Raw genomic sequence first — 22,670 nt, forward strand, 5'->3', positions numbered from 1 at the left:
ACTGGACTCTTCGTAGCAGCTGTTTATGGAGAAGGTCAGATATTCACAGCACGTGTCCCCATACTCCCTAGAGGTGAAAATTAGTCAGGGGTGGACCCGGACAGCAGGGGCCCCTGTGCCAGTACACTCTGCAGGGCCCTTGCTGCCCATACAGAAACAGTGTAGTGACACAATCAGCCCTGATAAACCAAGAACACATCATATTACAAATTTAGCTCTGCTACACATCGTATGACAAACCTCGTTCTACTATAAACCAAACTGCAAACTTACCTCTGTTCGATCTGTACAAGATCCAACAACACATCATCAAACAGACTCAGCAGCTCTGCTACATCTATAGATGAGCATACAATATGAATCACTTACGGAGCACTGCTACATCTGCAGATGAACAAGCGATTCATCCCATCACAGACTCAGCTCTACTACATTGGTGGATGAGCCAAGAACATACATCATAATCTCAGCACTGCTATGTCTGCAGATGAACACATGACACTTGGCATCACACATCCACCACTGCTGCATCTGATAAAATCAAGAACACATCATATCACAGTCTCAGCTCTGCTACATCTATAAATGAGAAAAACGCATCATATTGCAGACTCTGCACTGCTACATCTGTAGATACTGACAAAAACACCATGTTGTTTTATTCCACAGCTGAGTTTGTCTTCAGGCACCTATACTCCGCAGCTGTAGTCTCAGCTCTGCTACATATATGACACGTCATATTACAGACTCAGCACTTGTACATCGGTAGATGTTTTGTCATTGCAGAGCCGAGTTTGTCTTCAGGCACCTATACTCCGCAGCTGTAGTCTCAGCTCTGCTACATATATAACACGTCATATTACAGACTCAGCACTTGTACATCGGTAGATGTTTTGTCATTGCAGAGCCGAGTTTGTCTGCAGGCTTCTATGCTCTGCAGCTGTTTTCCAGGGCTGACGCCCCCTGCAGAGACTATCCAATTAACTTTCTGCTTCTTTCCCGAACCACACGTCCCCGCTCCGCCATCGTCTGTGAATTTGGGAGACCAATTTTACTTCAATTTGGGCCTTGGAAATGGCCTGAAATTAGTGGCGGTGATGGGGGTGGGGGAGGGGCGCACGCTTTTAGGGTTAATTTCCTCTCCATTTCCTTCCATCTGCGGGGTAATAATTGGGAGCTATTTTCTACACTTCTCCGCTCCTCACCGTCTCCACGTGCTGCGCGCTCATTGCACAGCCGCCCCATCCCAGGCGTCCCCTGCTAGCGCGCTCAATGGCTGCCGGTCCGACCTGGCACCTGTAAGATCCGCTGATGGGCATCATCATTACCAAAAGGCCCAAAAATGGATGTACACTGCATTATTTAGAGAGGCGTGACGCACTGCGGCTCCAGGTGAACGCACGCCTGCAGAGCATCGCTCTTTACATGGTCTGTGTAATGATATATTCTGGAGATCTGCAGACAAGTCATGTCCTGTACTGGATGAGTGCGAGTTGTCAGGCGACTATTCCTTGTGTTTGTGCTGAATGATGAAGCAGAGGCGGCCGGGTAGAGTGGGAATAAATACATTTTACATGAAGACATGGCATCAGGTCGGATCAGCGTTCCGATTAATCAAGCCTCCCGCTTCCTAGGTCCAGGGGTTCAGGAGGTCCAGCGTATTAACCATCTATGGAGACAAAATGATGTTGTGCAAAATTAAAAGCGACACACGTAGATTAATGATGCCGCTATCTACTAGCTGTGCCGGGGCTCAGGGCGTGCTGCCAATGCTATGTATAGATTCAACCCTCCCCGACAGCCACCAACAAGGGCAACCAAAGAGCAAGTGGGTGACTATCAAAAAATAGCTACCACCATAAAAAATGGGTACCGCCACCCACTTCACCTAGCCCAAAAATTAGATTAAACCACATTGACCCATACCAAGATCATCTGCAGTTCCCCATAACAACCCCCATGGTGCCCCCCACCCATGTGTAGTGAACAATATGTCATCTCCACCCTAACCAGGACTTGTATTGTGTTCTCATTGCAGAGCGTCTTGGATCATAATGAATATCCCCTAATACTCAGACAACGCCCTCTCTTTACTGCTACTTTCGGAAGAGGATAAGAATGTCCCACTTGCTTCTCGGTTTGGTTCTTCTCCTTGTCAGATGTCTACCGTCCTCCTCACTCCTGTTCCCAAAAGACCTGAGTCCTCTTAGAACCATCGATAGTGGAAGTAAGTTCCATGTTCTCGGAAGTGACCATGGGTATCCTTCAGATGGTCTTCTAGGTACTTGAAAGAGATCTCCAACCTCGGATTTAATGACCATATCTGCTTCTCTATCCTGAAGGTACAAAGGCCTACCCATGGTTCCGAGGGTTGACCACCGATCATGACTCTGCCCACCTTGGCTTGGACTTTCAGAAGATGCTCAAGCTCAACCAGACGTTGTTGGTTGCGGCAAGGTGAGTGTTGACCTATACTATGATCTAACTGAAGGGATATGCTGTACGGGATTCCAGGAGAGTGTCAATTAACTGAAAATCTTCAGATCTTTGAGGTCCTAGGAGTCTTAGAATTGGTTCTCCTCCATCTTCTGCTTCTTACTTTCCAGGTTATTCGGTAGTCCAGCCCCAGAACACATGATGAATCTTTTTATTTTATAGTCAAGTTTCATTAGAAATTCGATAACTCGTACACACGCCATAATGCTATCAAACAGGACACTAGGTTGATTACCCTGGTCTACGAAATACATGAATGATGGTCAGGTGTTCAGGTCTGGGGTGATAACTTCCAAGAGTAACCTGGTAAGCTGCCAGGCCTGGTTGTCACACAGGATGTTGAAGCCATTTTTAACACATAATTCATAAATGTCCATAACTAGATGATTCATCAGTGTGGTGGTGTGTATAATTTTCCACCTGAGGAGATAATGATGGGTATACCTTCAAATAAATGATAGTCTTCATTCAGCTTTTTTTATAGGAAAAACTCTAGAAATAGATCAATTTGTAGGAACAATTTACATAGGAATATCACAGCCATCTCTATCCTACAGGGCGGCTGTCCCATTAATGAAACAGTAGCTGCTCCTTAAACAAAATGGCTGACATCTCTGGTACTGTGGACTATAGGCCTTTCTTAAGACTCTGGCCTTGTTGACCACAGCAATCAATCTGAATCTGATGAAGCCCAGTAATGTCTATGGTGTGATAATGTGTGACCTTCTGCCATTTTAGGGACCATGTGTACGCAATAGATCTACGGAAAGCCAAAGACTCCATAACACCAGACAAGGTAAGATCTGTGTATTGGGCTCTGCCCCCCCTCCAATGGTATTGAAATGGAGATCTGTATGTGTCACCCATAGGCCCCAATCTGTGTTGCTATGCAACAGCCTGGGACAAATCTTCAGTCACTAGAGGGCCTGAAGGACGTTTCATTGGAGTTCTCCTTTTATCTATCCGTGTCATAGGGACATCAGAAGATAGCATCTTTTGGGGTTCATGGGTGTTTGAGCTAAAAACCAATGGAGGGTCACCTTAAATATCACATCTCTTGTTTTTTTCAGTATATAACATGGAAGACAAAGGACATGGACAACTGCGCTATGAGGGGCAAACCGGTAAGTGACATTCATCATGTGAAGGGCCTACATGCAGACCCACCTTGCTCATCGTGATATTGTGACAAGCAGTTACTAGCCCCCACTGCCCAGACACTTCATGGTGGCCAGTCGCAATGATCTCCATTAGAGATGGACATGAGATAGGGTAGACTGTCACAGAAGCATACCCGGTGGGGTGTATCAGCATGCAGCTCCTCGTCTTTATCACAGATGAATGAAGAACATTTCCATCTCCAGACGACAAAAGGGCAAATTAGAAACGTACCAAACACAATAGCTGGCGGCAAACAATTTTTTTCCTTTTTACGAGTCTCGAAAATGAGCGGAAGGACTCCCAATCACAATCCCCCCGATCTCGCTGCCGATTCAAGGCCTTTGTTACCCGTCTGCTAAATGAAAATTTCCTAAATGAGAACGCTCCGACTGCTGGCCCAGGGAAAATAACATTATCCCGGCACTAATTAGAATTCGCCTTTAATTAAGAAGAGCATGCTGCTGAGGCTGAGCAGCAGATGACCCCGCTCCCCTGTACACTCAGCGTCTCTGTTATGTTGCACAGCGGCAGATTTTCTCTTGCTGAGCTAAGCACCAACGTCTGTGAGCTTCCCTTTGTCAATGTCTGACACTCCAGCACCTCCCACGCTGGCGCAATGTTCTCTCTACGACGGACGACTTGATTAGATTTTTGATCCCAAACAAGATGGCACACCTGCAAGTCCACCCCCACCCACACATCTCTGTGAGGCTGGTGGATAAGATTACCAAACAAGTCAGTGAAAGACGATGAGAAGACAAGAGCTTCCAGACAGAATGGGGTAGGAGATGGAGACATCTAGAAGAGGTTTGGGATGAGCACAGATCTCCGGAATTATTCGTTTCTCAACCATTTGATAAAAAGTTCTGCAACACTCTACAGAAGGAGAATTTCTCCAGTGAGCCTCACAATCTGATTTCTCAAGATAGTATGGTCAATGCCAGTCTGCTGTTACTAAAGATTTTTTTTTAATCTTCTACCCAAAGCAATATATGCATAACCTACACTCAACCTTTTTGGTTGGTCACAATATTGAAATTGTAACACCACCCAGGGCCCAAATTATAATAGGGAATCCCAGCTATTATAGCTGAACCTCAAGTTCTCCAGTCGTGACAATAAAGTAAACATCTGAAAAGGAACATCCGCATTACAAATTGATGAACTCCTACTCAGTCCTCACCTCTTCCTCCTAAAGCTCACCCTAACCTTAAATCCTTAACCGGCCTCCAGGCTTTTGAGGAGCCTGTTAAGTTATGGGGTCTAGATCAGGCTGAGGTGGACCTATGGTAGGTCTCTCTTTTCATGGCCGCACAACAATTTTGGAAAACAAAGTAGGGGGCGTTAGCTCAAAGATTACACCACCTTTCTCTTCTACAAGGTATGGTGAAAAGTAAAGACACAATTAGCCTGAACCCAAACGACTCCTGCCATAGCCTCCTCCTACTTTTCTAATAGTATTTGTTCCATCCAAATTTTCATTAAACTCAAACATTTTAAGCCCCTTGCTTTCTTCCAGGATACCTTTTAGTCCCAAAACTATGATTATAATCCAGGTTTTTACTCATTGTTTTCATTGCAATGATCTTCTAATTGTTCTGTGTCCAGACACTGGATAAAGCAGCTCTTTCTCCTTCTCCCACAGCACAATCTGTAGCACCAGTCAGCATGTTTTTCTCTTCTTGGGCACTCCTTTCATTGATGATGCCTGGGTCCAGAAGTGACAACAGTAGACTATAGTTTTCTTTTGTGAAGTAAACTTTTCTTGTTTTTAGTGCCTTTATAAAGAGTCTTTTACATTAATGCCACTAGTTTTTTCTTAAATTTTTCTACATGAAAGGTTTGCGAGGACTGGGCAGCCGGAATACATAATGGAACATACATAACAGCGAATAGTATACCCCCGCTGCTATGTTCCAGACCCATTTCAGGTGTTTTTTTCACAACAAGAAAGCTTTATTACTCTTCACAACTCTGCAGGACAACACTTTTCACAGAACCATATATGATTACAGAGTTAAAAGTGTAGGTTCCCTGCTGAGTTGTCGGAAGACAAGCTGTGACACCTTGGATGCCAATGCGAAAAGCATAGAGAGTGGATTTTTGCCTTTCGGAGAAGCCATTTTAGTCAAGGCTCAATTGCCGGTGAAGGTGTTACATTTACACAAAGGCATCAGAGCGATGGGGACGGCAGCGGCGGTTTAATGGAGTGTCTATTTGACTGCCCAGATTGCGTATGAATGGTTTTATTATAGAAAACTGGAGTCCGGAATAACAGGAGGTTGATTTGATCTGCTGGTTGTAAATTCCAGGACAAAATAAAATTGGGGCGAAATCACAGAATATTCACAAATAAAAAGGAGGCTATGTTGTGAAACTGAAAAAATCATCATGACTTTACAGCCAATATATTATAATTATAATAAATCTTTGTCGCACTGTAAGTAGGGTTCCAACCCCGTTATCAATAATGAATACAACTTTAGTCTTGATAGTACATTTTTTTATTCTGCAACATACGGCAATGTTCGTGCGTGACGTTTCGGCTCGCAGGCCTTCCTCAGACACTGCCCATATACAAGAATTGTAAACACATGATGCATTGTATAAATCAGCAGATTACATCCTAAAGGCTACCAGACACCATTTCTAAGAACGATTTCTGTGATGGTGAGTTGCCAACTTCAGTGGCTTGCACAGAATCTGAGGCTCATAATTAGTGGACCATATTACCAGCATCAAAGGTTCACATAAATCCGGTTTTCACCCCCTTTTTTCTTCCCGAGTAATGTACTGTGTAGGTTATTAAGGAAAAGTTAGAGAAAGCAAGTGCATTTAAAAATTACTATGGAAATGAGTTGGAGTAGAAAACAATGTAGCCATATTGGATCCGCATTACTTACCTATGCCTTACCGATGGAGAAGGAGCAATAAGAAGGCATGTCATGTGTAACACAGGGATGTGGGAAGAGCGTCTGCAGAGAGTGGAACGAAGGTGGATGAATATTGCTGTATGTTGCATAATAAAAAAATTCTACTATCAAGATTAAACCTACAAGCTGTAGTTGTATTCATTATTTACAGCCAAGCAGTTTCAAAAGCCGCTCATATACACAATGATTCCAGTGTACAGAGGCCTGTGCCGGCCTTTTGGAGCTCATAAATATAAAACCATGATTGTAGCTTCCATTGTCTATTTCTGTTCCAGCCTTTCTAGATCTCATCAGGATAAGGCATGGATTGTAGCTTCCATTGTCTATTTCTGCTCCTGCCTTTCTAGATCTCATCAGGATAAGGCATGGATTGTAGCTTCCATTGTCTATTTCTGCTCCTGCCTTTCTAGATCTCATCAGGATAAGGAATGGATTGTAGCTTCCATTGTCTATTTCTGCTCCAGCCTTTCTAGATCTCATCAGGATAAGGCATGGATGGTAGCTTCCATTGTCTATTTCTGCTCCAGCCTTTCTAGATCTCATCAGGATAAGGCATGGATGGTAGCTTCCATTGTCTATTTCTGTTCCAGCCTTTCTAGATATCATCAGGATAAGGAATGGATTGTAGCTTCCATTGTCTATTTCTGCTCCGGCCTATCTAGATCTCATCAGGATAAGGAATAGATTGTAGCTTCCATTGTCTATTTCTGTTCCAGCCTTTCTAGATCTCATCAGGATAAGGAATGGATTGTAGCTTCCATTGTCTATTTCTGCTCCTGCCTTTCTAGATCTCATCAGGCACGATGAATTATGACATCTAATGTTCATTTCTGTTCTGCTAGATCTTGTCAGTATAAGGCATAGATTGTGGCCTCTTATGTGTTTTTACTGTGTCAGCCTTTTTAGATCTCATCAGGATGAGGAGTGATGATTTATGACATCTTATGTTCATTTCTGTTCCGGCCTTTCTATATCTCATCAGGATAGGGCATGGATTGTGACTTCTTATGTGTTTTTATTATGCCAACCTTTCTAGACCTCAAAATAAGGCATGGATTGTGGCCTCTGCTGTTTATTCAGTGTCTTTAAAGATCTCATGCATGGCTTCTGCAGTCTTCTTCTGTCCCAAGCTTGTAGATGCCATTAGTGGAGTATGCATAGAGATATATATGAAATATTGATTGTGGCACTTATTGTTTAGGCATGCTAATCTTTTAGGGGCATCAAGATTCTGGCTGCTTTTCTTTTTTGTGCCAAAATTTTAGATCTCATCAATGTAAAGCAAAAATGATGGCCTCTGTTTATTTGTAAAGGATGATTTTCTTTCTTTTTATTGCACCGCACATTTTAGATCAATTGAATATAAGGCAATGCATATTCTCTGTGCCATCCTTGTACTGTGCCACCTTTTCTAGATCTCATCAGTACAGGACAGTGATTATGACCTGCCTTCTCTTTGTACTGTGCTAGATTTTCTAGTTCGTATTAGCATAAGGCAGTGACCATGGCCAGTGCTCTCCTTGTACTATGACATCTTATTACTAGAAGATAGCTTGTAGACGGAAGATTGTACTGTGCCACTTTCTAGCTCTCATTAGGACAAGACAATTCATTTGACCTTTACTTTGTAATGTGCCAGACTTGTTAAATCTCATCAGTGTAGGGTGATGGTTATGACCTGCACTCTCTTTGTACTGTGACAGCCTTTCTAGATATCTTCAGTACAAGGTGATGCTCATGGCCAGCACTCTCTTTGTAGTGTGCCAGCCTTTCTAGACCTCATCAGTATAAGACAGATGGATATCATCTTGTACTATGCCATACTTTCTAAATCTCATCAGTACAAGCCAGGCAATGATCATGGTCTACACTATCTTTGTCCTGTGCTGTCATTTCCAGATCTCATCAGTATAAAAGGGAAAGAACTCATCTTGTACTGTGCTAGACTTTCCAGATCTCATCAGTACAAGACAGATGGATCTCATCTTGTACTATGCCATAGGTTCTAGCTCTCATCAGTACAAGGCAGATAAATCTCACCTTGTTCTATGACTGACTTTCTAAATCTCATCAGTATAAGCCAGGCAATGATCATGGTCTACACTATCTTTGTCCTGTGCTGTAATTTCCAGATCTCATCAGTACAAGGCAGAGAGATCTCATCTTTTACTGTGCTAGACTTTCTAGATCTCATCAGTGCAAGGCAGAGAGATCTCATTTAGTACTGTGCCATACTTTCTAGATTTCATCAGTACAAGACAGAAAGATGTCATCTAGTACTGTGCCACAATTCCCAGATCTCATCAGTACAAGACAGATAAATCTTATCTTGTCTTGTGGCAGACTTTCTAGATCTCATCAGTATAAGACAGATAACTCTCACCTTGTACTATGACAGACTTTCTAAATCTCATCAGTGTAAGCCAGGCAATGATCATGGTCTACACTATCTTTGTACTGTGCTAGACTTTCTACATCTCATCAGTACAAGGCAGAGATATCTCATCTAGTACTGTGCCAGACTTTCTAGATTTCATCAGTACAAAGCAGAAAGATCTCATCTAGTACTGTGCCAGACTTTCTAGATTTCATCAGTACAAGACAGAAAGAGCTCATATAGTACTGTGCCAGATTTTCCAGATCTCATCAGTACAAGACAGATAGATCTCATCTTGTACTATGCCATACTTTCTAGATCTCATCAGATAAGACAGATAACTCTCACCTTGTACTATGATGGACTTTCTAAATCTCATCAGTATAAGCCAGGCAATGATCATGGTCTACACTATCTTTGTACTGTGCTGTCATTTCCAGATCTCATCAGTATAAAACAGAAATAACTCATCTAGTACTGTGCCAGACTTTCCAGATCTCATTAGTACAAGGCAGAGATATCTCATCTAGTACTGTGCCAGACTTTCCAGATTTCATTAGTACAAGGCAGAGAGATCTCATCTAGTACTGTGCCAGACTTTCCAGATTTCATCAGTACAAGACAGAAAGATCTCATCTAGTACTGTGCCAGACTTTCTAGATTTCATTAGTACAAGGCAGAGAGATCTCATCCAGTACTGTGCCAGACTTTCCAGATTTCATTAGTACAAGGCAGAGAGATCTCATCTAGTACTGTGCCAGACTTTCCAGATTTCATCAGTACAAGACAGAAAGATCTCATCTAGTACTGTGCCAGACTTTCCAGATCTCATTAGTACAAGGCAGAGATAACTCATCTAGTACTGTGCCAGACTTTCCAGATTTCATCAGTACAAGACAGAAAGATCTCATCTAGTACTGTGCCAGACCTTCCAGATCTCATTAGTACAAGGCAGAGAGATCTCATCTAGTACTGTGCCAGACTTTCTAGATTTCATTAGTACAAGGCAGAGAGATCTCATCTAGTACTGTGCCAGACTTTCCAGATCTCATTAGTACAAGGCAGAGAGATCTCATCTAGTACTGTGCCAGACCTTCCAGATCTCATTAGTACAAGGCAGAGAGATCTCATTTAGTACTGTGCCAGACTTTCTAGATTTCATTAGTACAAGGCAGAAAGATCTCAACTAGTTCTCAGCCAGATTTTATATCTGATCGGTACAAGGCAGAAAGAGCTCATCTTGTACTGTTACAGATTTTCTAGATCTCATCAGTACAATACAAACGGATCTCATTTTCTACCATGCCAGGGTTTCTAAATTTCATCAGTGCAAGGCAGATAGAGCTCATCTTGTACTGTGACCGACTTTCTAGATCTCATCAGTACAAACCAGGCAATGATCATGGTCTACACTCTCTCTGTACTGTGCCAGACTTTCTAGATCTCATCAGGTCTTCTTCTATAGCAAATATGATTATAATTCTAGATACATATTCACGTGTCAGGCGCTGAAGTAAATTAGATTTTTGGATGGGAGGTGTTTTAGAAACAATCAGCCCTGCCAGGATGTGATTGGCTTACATCGATTGCAGGAGCTTTACATTCATTTTCATTATCTATCGAGTTGCTCGAACTTGATAGGATTTATTGATTTTTTTTTTTTTCCTCAAGGTTTTCAACAAGGATAAATCAAAATTATGGGTGGCGGGACGCTTGTGACATAAATACTGACAGGTGGCCGCCGTCGCTTCGAGATGCCTTTGAAAAAGAAAAACGTTTGGGCTATATCAATTGCCACCCAACTTTCCCAGGATCAGATACAACGGCCAAACCAGTTAGGAACAGACTATTGTATTTTTACATTTCGGAGGTCGCACCAGTCCACGAGGGACCAGGCGACGATCATGGAGAACGTATCAATTACCTAAAACGTTCCGGGGGGGAAAAGCTTTCAAGACTTCAGAAGTGATGGAAGACCCCCCGTGAGCACCGCCACCGCCTGGAGGACTGACGCCTGAAAAAGGCCCTATTATGTGGAGGGAATGGCATCTCACCTAAGTGCCGGCTCCCACATTCATCACCCTCGAAGAACCGGCGGTCTCTATGGAAATATCATAGGCCAGTCTGGGTGTGGCGCCACCTAGGGGAAATTGACGGTCCTGCATTTTTTTTTAATTATTATTATTTTATATATTCTGGATTATGAATATAGAAACGAGACCATCACGAAGATAATTGAGATCCGGTCTCTCGCTGAGCCACTGTCACGTCTCTTCATTGGTATGATCGGGACACGAGTCTCGGTTGCTGAGTAACGATGGGTCTTAAGATAAAAGCAAGATTTCCCATTCTTAAGGCTCCCGGTATCTTTCCCGCATTCAGAAAAAAAATACTTTAGTCGAACAAAGGAGAATAAAATGCGTACTGAGGGCGGCGAGAGGACGATGCAGGCGGTAGCCTCTACCCAAGCATCCGAAAACCGCACAGTATAAAAAACACGTTTTATCCGTATCAGGGAAAGCTGGGCAGGCTCTCAGTTATCAATATATGGCTGCAACCCCGTGCCATTCAGGATTGGGGAAAGCTGGGTGGGAGCTGAATGATTTCTGACAACTATTCTCCGTCACAGGATGAATGCTACAATTACATTAAAGTGCTGGTCCCCAAGAACGACCAAACCCTCATCGCCTGCGGCACCAACTCGTTCAACCCCACGTGCCGGAACTACAAGGTGAGCAAGGGGCAGACGTTGCGGTAATGCTTATACTGTTTAACTCCTCCTGGCAGTGTGTAAAAGCCCCTTTCCTGCGTGTTAAGGCAGTGAAAACCTTTCGCTTCTATCTTATTCCAGCGCAGAGATATCATCGATTGAATATCCGGACCGAACACTGTTCTAATGTCCCTATGTCAATACTTCCTGTCACGTCTTTTAGGAATTAGCACATTGGGTGTATTCCAGCACCAGATATATACATGTCTGCATGATATCAGTCAGTAAGAAGTCTGGTTTGGGCTCAGCGCCGTTCCAGGCTGAGCTGACAGGAAGTGTTGTCATGTGGATTCAGGTGATTCACTTCAATCAATGATATCTCCGCACAGGAGCAAGATAGAGAAAAACGGTTTTCACCAATTAAATGCCCAGAAAAGGGTGTTTTTTTTTCTAGTGCCTTCAGTTATGCAGAGCTGGGGGTCCACATATATATATATATATAGAGAGAGAGGGTAAAGGTAACCCTCCATATATTACACGTGTGACCGTCATATATAATACTCCTGCAGATCAAGACCCTGGAGCAAGAAGGCGAGGAGTTCAATGGTCAAGCGCGGTGTCCGTTTGATGCCAAGCAAGCCAACGTTGCCCTCTTTGCAGGTAAGGACTGGACCCGATTAGATCTCTGACCGGCAGGACATGTGATCGCCCCCTACACACATGATAGGATTAGATACACAGCTCAGCAGACTGTATCACACAGGATAGGATTAGATACACAGCTCAGCAGACAGTATCACACAGGATAGGATTAGATACACAGCTCAGCAGACAGTATCACACAGGACAGGATTAGATACACAGCTCAGCAGACAGTATCACACAGGACCGGATTAGATACACAGCTCAGCAGACAGTATCACACAGGACAGGATTAGATACACAGCTCAGCAGACAGTATCACACATGATAGGATTAGATACACAGCTCAGCAGACAGTATCACACACGGATAGGATTAGATACACAGCTCAGGCAGACAGTATCACACAGGACTAGGATTAGATACACAGCTCAGCAGACAGTATCACACAGGATAGGATTAGATACACAGCTCAGCAGATCAGTATCACACAGGATAGGATTAGATACACAGCTCAGCAGTCAGTATCACACAGGATAGGATTAGATACACAGCTCAGCAGTCAGTATCACACAGGATAGGATTAGATACACAGCTCAGCAGTCAGTATCACACAGGATAGGATTAGATACACAGCTCAGCAGTCAGTATCACACAGGATAGGATTAGATACACAGCTCAGCAGGACAGTATCACACATGATAGGATTAGATACACAGCTCAGCAGACAGTATCACACACGATAGGATTAGATACACAGCTCAGCAGACAGTATCACCACAGGATAGGATTAGATACACAGCTCAGCAGACAGTATCACACAGGATAGGATTAGATACACAGCTCGCAGACAGTATCACACAGGGATTAGGATTAGATACACAGCTCAGCAGACAGTATCACACAGGATAGGATTAGATACACAGCTCAGCAGCAGTATCACACAGGATAGGATTAGATACACAGATCAGCAGACAGTATCACACAGGATAGGATTAGATACACAGCTCAGCAGTCAGTATCACACAGGATAGGATTAGATACACAGATCAGCAGTCAGTATCACACAGGATAGGATTAGATACACAGCTCAGCAGACAGTATCACACAGGATAGGATTAGATACACAGCTCAGCAGACAGTATCACACATGATAGGATTAGATACACAGCTCAGCAGACAGTATCACACAGGATAGGATTAGATACACAGATCAGCAGACAGTATCACACAGGATAGGATTAGATACACAGCTCAGCAGACAGTATCACACAGGATAGGATTAGATACACAGCTCAGCAGACAGTATCACACAGGATAGGATTAGATTACACAGCTCAGCAGACGTATCACACAGGACAGGATTAGATACACCAGCTCAGCAGTCAGTATCACACAGGATAAGGATAGATACACAGCTCAGCAGATCAGTATCACACAGGACTAGGATTAGATACACAGCTCAGCAGTCAGTATCAACAGGATAGGATTAGATACACAGCTCAGCAGTCAGTATCACACAGGATAGGATTAGATACACAGCTCAGCAGACAGTATCACACATGATAGGATTAGATACACAGCTCAGCAGTCAGTATCCACAGGATAGGATTAGATACACAGCTCAGCAGACAGTATCACACAGGATAGGATTAGATACACAGCTCAGCAGTCAGTATCACACAGGATAGGATTAGATACACAGCTCAGCAGACAGTATCACACAGCGATAGGATTAGATACACAGCTCAGCAGACAGTATCACACAGGATAGGATTAGATACACAGCTCAGCAGTCAGTATCACCACAGGATAGGATTAGATTACACAGCGCAGCAGACAGTATCACACAGGATAGGATTAGATACACAGCTCAGCAGTCAGTATCACACAGATAGGATTAGATACACAGCTCAGCAGTTCACACAGGATAGTATTAGATACACAGCTCAGCAGACAGTATCACACAGGATAGGATTAGATACACAGCTCAGCAGACAGTATCACACAGGATAGGATTAGATACACAGCTCAGCAGACAGTATCACACAGGATAGGATTAGATACACAGCTCAGCAGACAGTATCACACAGGATAGGATTAGATACACAGCTCAGCAGACAGTATCACACAGGATAGGATTAGATACACAGCTCAGCAGTCAGTATCACACAGGATAGGATTAGATACACAGCTCAGCAGTCAGTATCACACAGGATAGGATTAGATACACCAGCTCAGCAGACAGTATCACACAGGATAGGATTTGATACACAGCTCAGCAGACAGTATCACACAGGATAGGATTAGATACACAGCTCAGCAGACAGTATCACACAGGATAGGATTAGATACACAGCTCAGCAGACAGTATCACACAGGATAGGATTAGATACACAGCTCAGCAGACAGTATCACACAGGATAGGATTAGATACACAGCTCAGCAGACTAGTATCACACAGGATAGGATTAGATACACAGCTCAGCAGACAGTATCACACAGGATAGGATTAGATACACAGCTCAGCAGACAGTATCACACAGGATAGGATTAGATACACAGCTCAGCAGACAGTATCACACAGGATAGGATTAGATACACAGCTCAGCAGACAGTATCACACAGGATAGGATTAGATACACAGCTCAGCAGACAGTATCACACAGGATAGGATTAGATACACAGCTCAGCAGACAGTATCACACAGGATAGGATTAGATACACAGCTCAGCAGACAGTATCACACAGGATAGGATTAGATACACAGCTCAGCAGACAGTATCACACAGGATAGGATTAGATACACAGCTCAGCAGGACAGTATCACACAGGATAGGATTAGATACACAGCTCAGCAGGCAGTATCACACAGGATAGGATTAGATACACAGCTCAGCAGCAGTATCACACAGGATAGGATTAGATACACAGCTCAGCAGACAGTATCACACAGATAGGATTAGATACACAGCTCAGCAGACAGTATCACACAGGATAGGATTAGATACACAGCTCAGCAGACAGTATCACACAGGATAGGATTAGATACACAGCTCAGCAGACAGTATCACACAGGATAGGATTAGATACACAGCTCAGCAGACAGTATCACACAGGATAGGATTAGATACACAGCTCAGCAGACAGTATCACACAGGATAGGATTAGATACACAGCTCAGCAGGACAGTATCACACAGGATAGGATTAGATACACAGCTCAGCAGACAGTATCACACAGGATAGGATTAGATACACAGCTCAGCAGACAGTATCACACAGGATAGGATTAGATACACAGCTCAGCAGACAGTATCACACAGGATAGGATTAGATACACAGCTCAGCAGACAGTATCACACAGGATAGGATTAGATACACAGCTCAGCAGACAGTATCACACAGGATAGGATTAGATACACAGCTCAGCAGACAGTATCACACAGGATAGGATTAGATACACAGCTCAGCAGACAGTATCACACAGGATAGGATTAGATACACAGCTCAGCAGACAGTATCACACAGGATAGGATTAGATACACAGCTCAGCAGACAGTATCACACAGGATAGGATTAGATACACAGCTCAGCAGACAGTATCACACAGGATAGGATTAGATACACAGCTCAGCAGACAGTATCACACAGGATAGGCTTAGATACACAGCTCAGCAGACAGTATCACACAGGATAGGATTAGATACACAGCTCAGCAGCAGTATCACACAGGATAGGATTAGATACACAGCTCAGCAGGCAGTATCACACAGGATAGGATTAGATACACAGCTCAGCAGTCAGTATCACACAGGATAGGATTAGATACACAGCTCAGCAGTCGTATCACACAGGATGGATTAGATACACAGCTCAGCAGTCAGTATCACACAGGATAGGATTAGATACACAGCTCAGCAGGACAGTATCACACAGGATAGGATTAGATACACAGCTCAGCAGTACAGTATCACACAGGATAGGATTAGATACACAGCTCAGCAGACAGTATCACACAGGATAGGATTAGATACACAGCTCAGCAGACAGTATCACACAGGATAGGATTAGATACACAGCTCAGCAGACAGTATCACACAGGATAGGATTAGATACACAGCTCAGCAGACAGTATCACACAGGATAGGATTAGATACACAGCTCAGCAGACAGTATCACACAGGATAGGATTAGATACACAGCTCAGCAGACAGTATCACACAGGATAGGATTAGATACACAGCTCAGCAGACAGTATCACACAGGATAGGATTAGATACACAGCTCAGCAGACAGTATCACACAGGATAGGATTAGATACACAGCTCAGCAGACAGTATCACACAGGATAGGATTATATACACAGCTCAGCAGGCAGTATCACACAGGATAGGATTAGATACACAGCTCAGCAGACTGTATCACACATAACAGGCTTAGATACACAGCCATTTAGTAGTCTGGAAAAGTTGTGTGACAACCGTATTGCAGCCATAACGGCGGCCATGTTGGTTGTCACACATCACGGTATATGGGGTGCCACGTTCCGTGTTTCCTCTCCGATTACAGTGGAATCAGATGACAATCCTCCATTAATAGAAGGCGGCGCGGTGCGTGCTAATAACACGGGACGGCTGTTAGCGGCAGCCCGCGCTCGAACAGACAGCCGCTGAGCGAGGCTGTAACTAATTGACTTAGCGGTACAAGCGGGAGCATCCGCTGCGCAGATTACACGCCGTGCGCCCCTCCCCCACACTGTTCTCTCTTCTCTCCGTGTAGATGGAAATCTGTATTCTGCGACCATGGCCGATTTCCAAGCCAGCGACGCCGTCATCTACCGCAGCCTGGGGGAGAAGAGCCCCGTCCTCCGCACCATCAAGTACGACTCCAAATGGCTGAGAGGTGAGCGACATGTCCAGGCTGTAGATAGAATGGAAGCTTCACCCATCACATGCCCGTCTGTATCTCTGCTTGCTGTCGGTGAACGGGAACATTCATCTGGTGAGACCCGATACTTCTCACAGATGATGGTTTGTTACAGTTGTATCCAGTACAGGCAATGCTCTGTGAGCTACAAACATTTACTGCACTGATACACTGTAACGAACAATCAGCAACGCAAGAGATTTGTGATTAGCTCACAGGGACCTGTCTACAGGAGTAAAAACCCTCAGCTGTAGGTCTGGACAGGTTTTCAGCCTCCGGAGGTAAACAAGAAGGTTCCCATTCACTGACAGCAAGCAGAGATTTGGGGAAACCCAGGAGATTGAATCAGAAAGTGTATGTAAAAGCTGCAGAACTTTCAGATACATTGGTGACCTGGAGCCCACATGTTTGAAGCTGCTCTCAATAATTTTATAGAAATGTGATCACCAGGTGGCGCTGCAGTTAATTCTGAAGAATTTAAAGACAATATGGCCACTAGAGGGCGCTGTAAGTCACCCTGAGCGATGTGATTACTAGGGGGGTCAGAATAACGGGAGAGATGTGTAACCACAAGGGGGCGCTGTGCTGAGCCATGATAAATAATCTGATGACCATGTCACTCCCCACGGAGCACTATAGACTTTCACACTGATGTGGCCACTAGGGGGCGCAGTGTATATACATTTATAAATGTTCTGGTAATGTGACCACTAGGGGGCGCTGTGTATATACATTTATAAATGTTCTGGTAATGTGACCACTAGGGGGCGCTGTGTATATACATTTATTATTGTGCTGGTAATGTGACCACTAGGGGGCGCTGTATATATACATTTATTAATGTGCTGGTAATGTGACCACTAGGGGGCGCTGTGTATATACATTTATTATTGTTCTGGTAATGTGACCACTAGGGGGCGCAGTGTATATACATTTATAAATGTTCTGGTAATGTGACCACTAGGGGGCGCTGTGTATATACATTTATTATTGTGCTGATAATGTGACCACTAGGGGGCGCTGTATATATATATTTATTATTGTGCTGATAATGTGACCACTAGGGGGCGCTGTATATATATATACATTTATTATTGTGCTGGTAATGTGACCACTAGGGGGCGCTGTGTATATACATTTATTAATGCTCTGGTAATGTGACCACTAGGGGGCGCTGTGTATATACATTTATTAATGCTCTGGTAATGTGACCACTAGGGGGCGCTGTATATATACATTTATGAATGCTCTGGTAATGTGACCGCTAAGGGGTGCTGTGTATATGTACATTTATTAATGTTCTGATAATGTGACCACTAGGGGCGCTGCGTATATACATTTATTAATGTTCTAGTAATGTGACCACTAGGGGGCGCTGTATATATACATTTATGAATGTTCTGGTAATGTGACCACTAGGGGGCGCTGTATATATACATTTATGAATGTTCTGGTAATGTGACCACTAGGGGGCGTTGTGCATATATACATTTATTAATGTTCTAGTAATGTGACCACTAGGGGGCCCTGTATATATACATTTATGAATGCTCTGGTAATGTGACCGCTAAGGGGTGCTGTGTATATGTACATTTATTAATGTTCTGATAATGTGACCACTAGGGGGCGCTGCGTATATACATTTATTAATGTTCTAGTAATGTGACCACTAGGGGGCGCTATATATATAAATTTATGAATGCTCTGGTAATGTGACCGCTAGGGGGCGTTGTGTATATGTACATTTATTAATGCTCTGGTAATGTGACCACTAGGGGGCGTTGTGCATATATACATTTATTAATGTTCTAGTAATGTGACCACTAGGGGGCCCTGTATATATACATATATATATATTAATGTTGGAAACAAGTTTTAATGATAATGTGACCACTAGGGGGCAGTGTCCTGGTGAATGTATTCACTGTTTCCCGTTTCATCTTTGCAGAGCCCCATTTTATCCACGCAGTTGAATATGGCAGTTTCGTCTACTTCTTTTACCGGGAGATCTCCATGGAGTACACCACCCTCGGGAAGGTAGGTGGACGGGGCACTCTGGTGATGCTACATGATGTCCATGTAATTGGCATCTATTAAGCTCTGCGGCCATCGAGGTCCTGAGGTTAATGAATAATTATCTTGTGCAGTCATCTGGTGACTGAGCTGTCAGAGGAGGGGGGACATGGGCGCTGACGTCGCTCTGCCAGCCGCGGCTGGCCAGACAGGCAGCTCTTATCTCCGCCGCACTCCCTCTGCAAGCAAATTACCAATCCCCATCTGAGCCGCTGCCACCAGAAACTACTCATCCCATCATCTCCTGCGACATATGCCCTGGTCACAAACAACGCAGATTACCTGCCCTAAAGGGGGCATCAGACTGTATCACACATGGAAGGCTTAGATACAGCAGACTGTATCGCACATGACAGGCTTAGATACAGCAGACAGTATCACATATGGCAGGAAGCCATGTTCCAGCCGCTCGTCCTGTGCTCCTGCCTGGTCAGAGGTCTTCTCCAGCGGGTACAGGAGGCAGCGGTGTTGCGCAATGTGCCTCACCTGTGTAACGTCTCCATTCATCCCGGGTAATGTGGTTCATTCAGCGGCCGCCTCGCTCATCTCCTCCTGACCTGGGTTCTTTTCTTCTCCCGTTTAGATCCCATTTACTCTCTTATTCTCATCCATTTCTTCCATTTGCCGCCTGCTCCCCGGCGCCGGCCTGTCTCTTTGTATTTGGCGCAGTCATTGTTCGGGCCGCACACTTACTTACATGAGCTGTCTGACTTTCTTGCTCAGGCCGCCGCACCATTTAAAAAGCTTTTTAGTATTTGGGGAAGATTTAAAGGGGAACACTCATTTTATTTCACGTGGTATAGAATCCCTGCTGACCGTCCTGTCTGATGGATCCTCGACTCTTTTGGGTAGAGTTCTCCTTTCTTTATACTAACCGATCTATAATGTCTTTCAGGTGACTTTTTCTCGAGTGGCCAGGGTCTGCAAGAACGACATGGGAGGTTCTCCTCGGGTTCTGGAGAAGTATTGGACCTCCTTCCTGAAAGCTCGTCTTAACTGCTCAGTCCCCGGTGACTCCTTCTTCTACTTTGATGTCCTCCAGTCCATGAGTGACATCCTGACCATCAATAACCGACCTGCCGTCATCGGGGTATTCGGCACCCAAGCCAATAGGTGAGATAAGGCTAGAGATTTGTAGGATAAGAGCCCGCTCAAGGTGCACTATGGGTAATCCAGGCCTGCTTGAATTTTTTACTTTGGCTTTGGATGAAACTAGAGAAGAAAATGTAAAAAAGCTCTAATTTGGAAGACGGCAGAGAAAAGTATCGGCAGAGTTATTAGACACGTAAGGATTTGATAATGATAGCTATTAAGAGGTCATGACGTGATCGGACCTTCTCTTCCTCCGTGCTTATTATATATTAATGGATCCTCCCCAAAGAGCTATAAAAGCCACATGAGTGCATAAAAAGCCGCCAGTAATGGCTGCCCACAATATGACCGCGTCCATGAAAAGTGAAGCACTCTACAGGCCCTATTAGTGGAATAGGCAAGCAAAACAGAGCTGTACGGCGATGCCCGGTAGAGCCGTGAAACAGAACTGAAACGGCTGGGGAAGTTCAGAGGAAGATTTAAAGCCGGCTCTGCAGCCGCTAGACAAAACGCAATAAAGACGGGGCGATAAATTACGGTATATAAAAAGGAAACCACAGGTAATGGAGGGCAATACATCAGAGCAAGGTGCCAGAGCAGGAGGCCTCCAGGCCGCAGATTTCATCCCGGAGGCTGCTGGGAGATGCAGGGAATAAATCCATTTATATCAATGGCAGCGAATGTATCTTCTCATGAAGAGAATTCATCCTCAGGGACATGTTATTATTGGACGGGAGGCCCATTAGCGTCTACGCGGCGTCACGCATATGGGCATCGAGGGAAAGCAGCCATTAAAATGAGAGATTAATACCGCCACTCCGTAATCCTGATTACCAAATATTTCTGCATAGAAGGAAGGAGGTTTTCTGTAAGATACCTCCATAAACCATGAGCGGACATGTTCTGGAGGTTCACGGTGAATCGGCGGGGCTCCATTTCTTTTACGCAGAGTCATTGAAAAAATACTGAGAAAACTGTGGAGAATTGGAAGATATTGTAGGGTCAGTTTTAATTAAGGTGGGACTTTAAATGGAGAAGTATCACATATTCCATTTTTCTTCTAGCATCACCGGTTCTGGCGTGTGTGCTTTCTACATGGATGACATTGAAAAAGTTTTTAATGGGAAATTCAAAGAGCAAAAGACCACAGAATCTGCTTGGACCCCAATTCCAGAAGATAAAGTCCCGATGCCCAGGTAAACGCAGCCGGGAAGATCCATAGCTTGAGGCTTTAAGGAGAGTCATACTTTGAGCCTTTGAGAAGGTCCATAGATAGAGACTTCTAGGAGATCCACAGCATGAGGCTAAGGGCTGATTCATACGAACATCTCCCGGGTGGGCAAAAACGGCCAGTGTGTCGATGGCATGTCCCGGTCCGATGGTGTATCACGTGGGACAAACTCACTGCATCATAGGGATTTATGATGCAGCGGGTTTTAGACCTGGTATGCGATCAACATACAGGCTGTTTTTCCCAGCCGGAAGACATTCATGTGAATCAGCCCTAATGCTGTAAGAAGATCCATAGCTGAGGCTTTGAGGAGATCCACAGCTTGGAGTTTTAAAGAGATCCACAGCATGAGGCTTGTAAGAGGTTCATAGCCTGAAGCTTTCAGGGGATCCATAGTTTGAGCCTCGGGGAGATCCATAACTTGAGCTTTCAAAGAGATCCTTAACTTGAGGTTTTTAGCAGATCCATAACTTGAGGCTTCAAAGAGATACACAGCTTTAAGGTTCACAAGCATCCATAGCTTGAGGGTTCAATAAAATTCACAGGTTAAGGCGTCAAAGACATTCATAGCATGAGACTTTAAAGTTATCCATTGCTGGGGGCTTTAAGCAAATCCATAGATTAAATCTTCTGGAATTTTGTGGCTTAAAGCTAGACCTTTTTTTCTTCTAGGCCCGGTTGTTGCGCAGGTTATGGCAGTGCCGCTGCCTACAAGGCATCCAATGAGTTTCCAGATGAGACCCTTTCCTTCATCAAATCTTTCCCCCTCTTAGATGAGGCTGTGCCTTCCATTACTGAGACGCCTTTGTTTACAAAAACAACCAGCAGGTATGGAGAAACCATAAGTTAATGACTGCCGTCTTGCCATCTGGCAATAGAAAACAATTTGTCCAAGAATATTTCTGACAGAACAGATAAAGATGAATTCCTTTTATGCCCTCGCTCAAAAAATAAAATTGTGCAAGAGAAGACTACTTTGAGTCTAGAATAACATTGACTTATCTTGATATAGATCCATTCTTTCCAT

The 22,670-nt window shown here is 44.0% G+C and overlaps 1 protein-coding gene across 6 annotated transcripts in view; it reads left to right on the top strand.

The window, feature by feature from the left end:
* SEMA6C (semaphorin 6C) overlaps positions 1–22,670 on the top strand; it is a 146,804-nt gene that overhangs the window by 106,754 nt on the left and 17,380 nt on the right. For all 6 annotated transcript variants that reach the window (XM_044273546.1, XM_044273550.1, XM_044273549.1 and 3 more), the window contains exons 3-13: positions 2,039–2,227; positions 2,343–2,457; positions 3,235–3,292; positions 3,567–3,620; positions 11,597–11,698; positions 12,247–12,337; positions 17,101–17,223; positions 19,196–19,284; positions 20,216–20,433; positions 21,477–21,608; positions 22,316–22,471. In XM_044273546.1, coding sequence (XP_044129481.1) covers positions 2,119–2,227; positions 2,343–2,457; positions 3,235–3,292; positions 3,567–3,620; positions 11,597–11,698; positions 12,247–12,337; positions 17,101–17,223; positions 19,196–19,284; positions 20,216–20,433; positions 21,477–21,608; positions 22,316–22,471 — 1,247 coding nt within the window. In that variant the 5' untranslated portion in view covers positions 2,039–2,118. The remainder of the gene's footprint in view (positions 1–2,038; positions 2,228–2,342; positions 2,458–3,234; positions 3,293–3,566; positions 3,621–11,596; positions 11,699–12,246; positions 12,338–17,100; positions 17,224–19,195; positions 19,285–20,215; positions 20,434–21,476; positions 21,609–22,315; positions 22,472–22,670) is intronic.

This window comes from Bufo gargarizans, unplaced genomic scaffold, assembly GCF_014858855.1.
Source record: "Bufo gargarizans isolate SCDJY-AF-19 unplaced genomic scaffold, ASM1485885v1 fragScaff_scaffold_728_pilon, whole genome shotgun sequence".
Classification (NCBI taxonomy): Eukaryota; Metazoa; Chordata; class Amphibia; order Anura; family Bufonidae; genus Bufo; species Bufo gargarizans.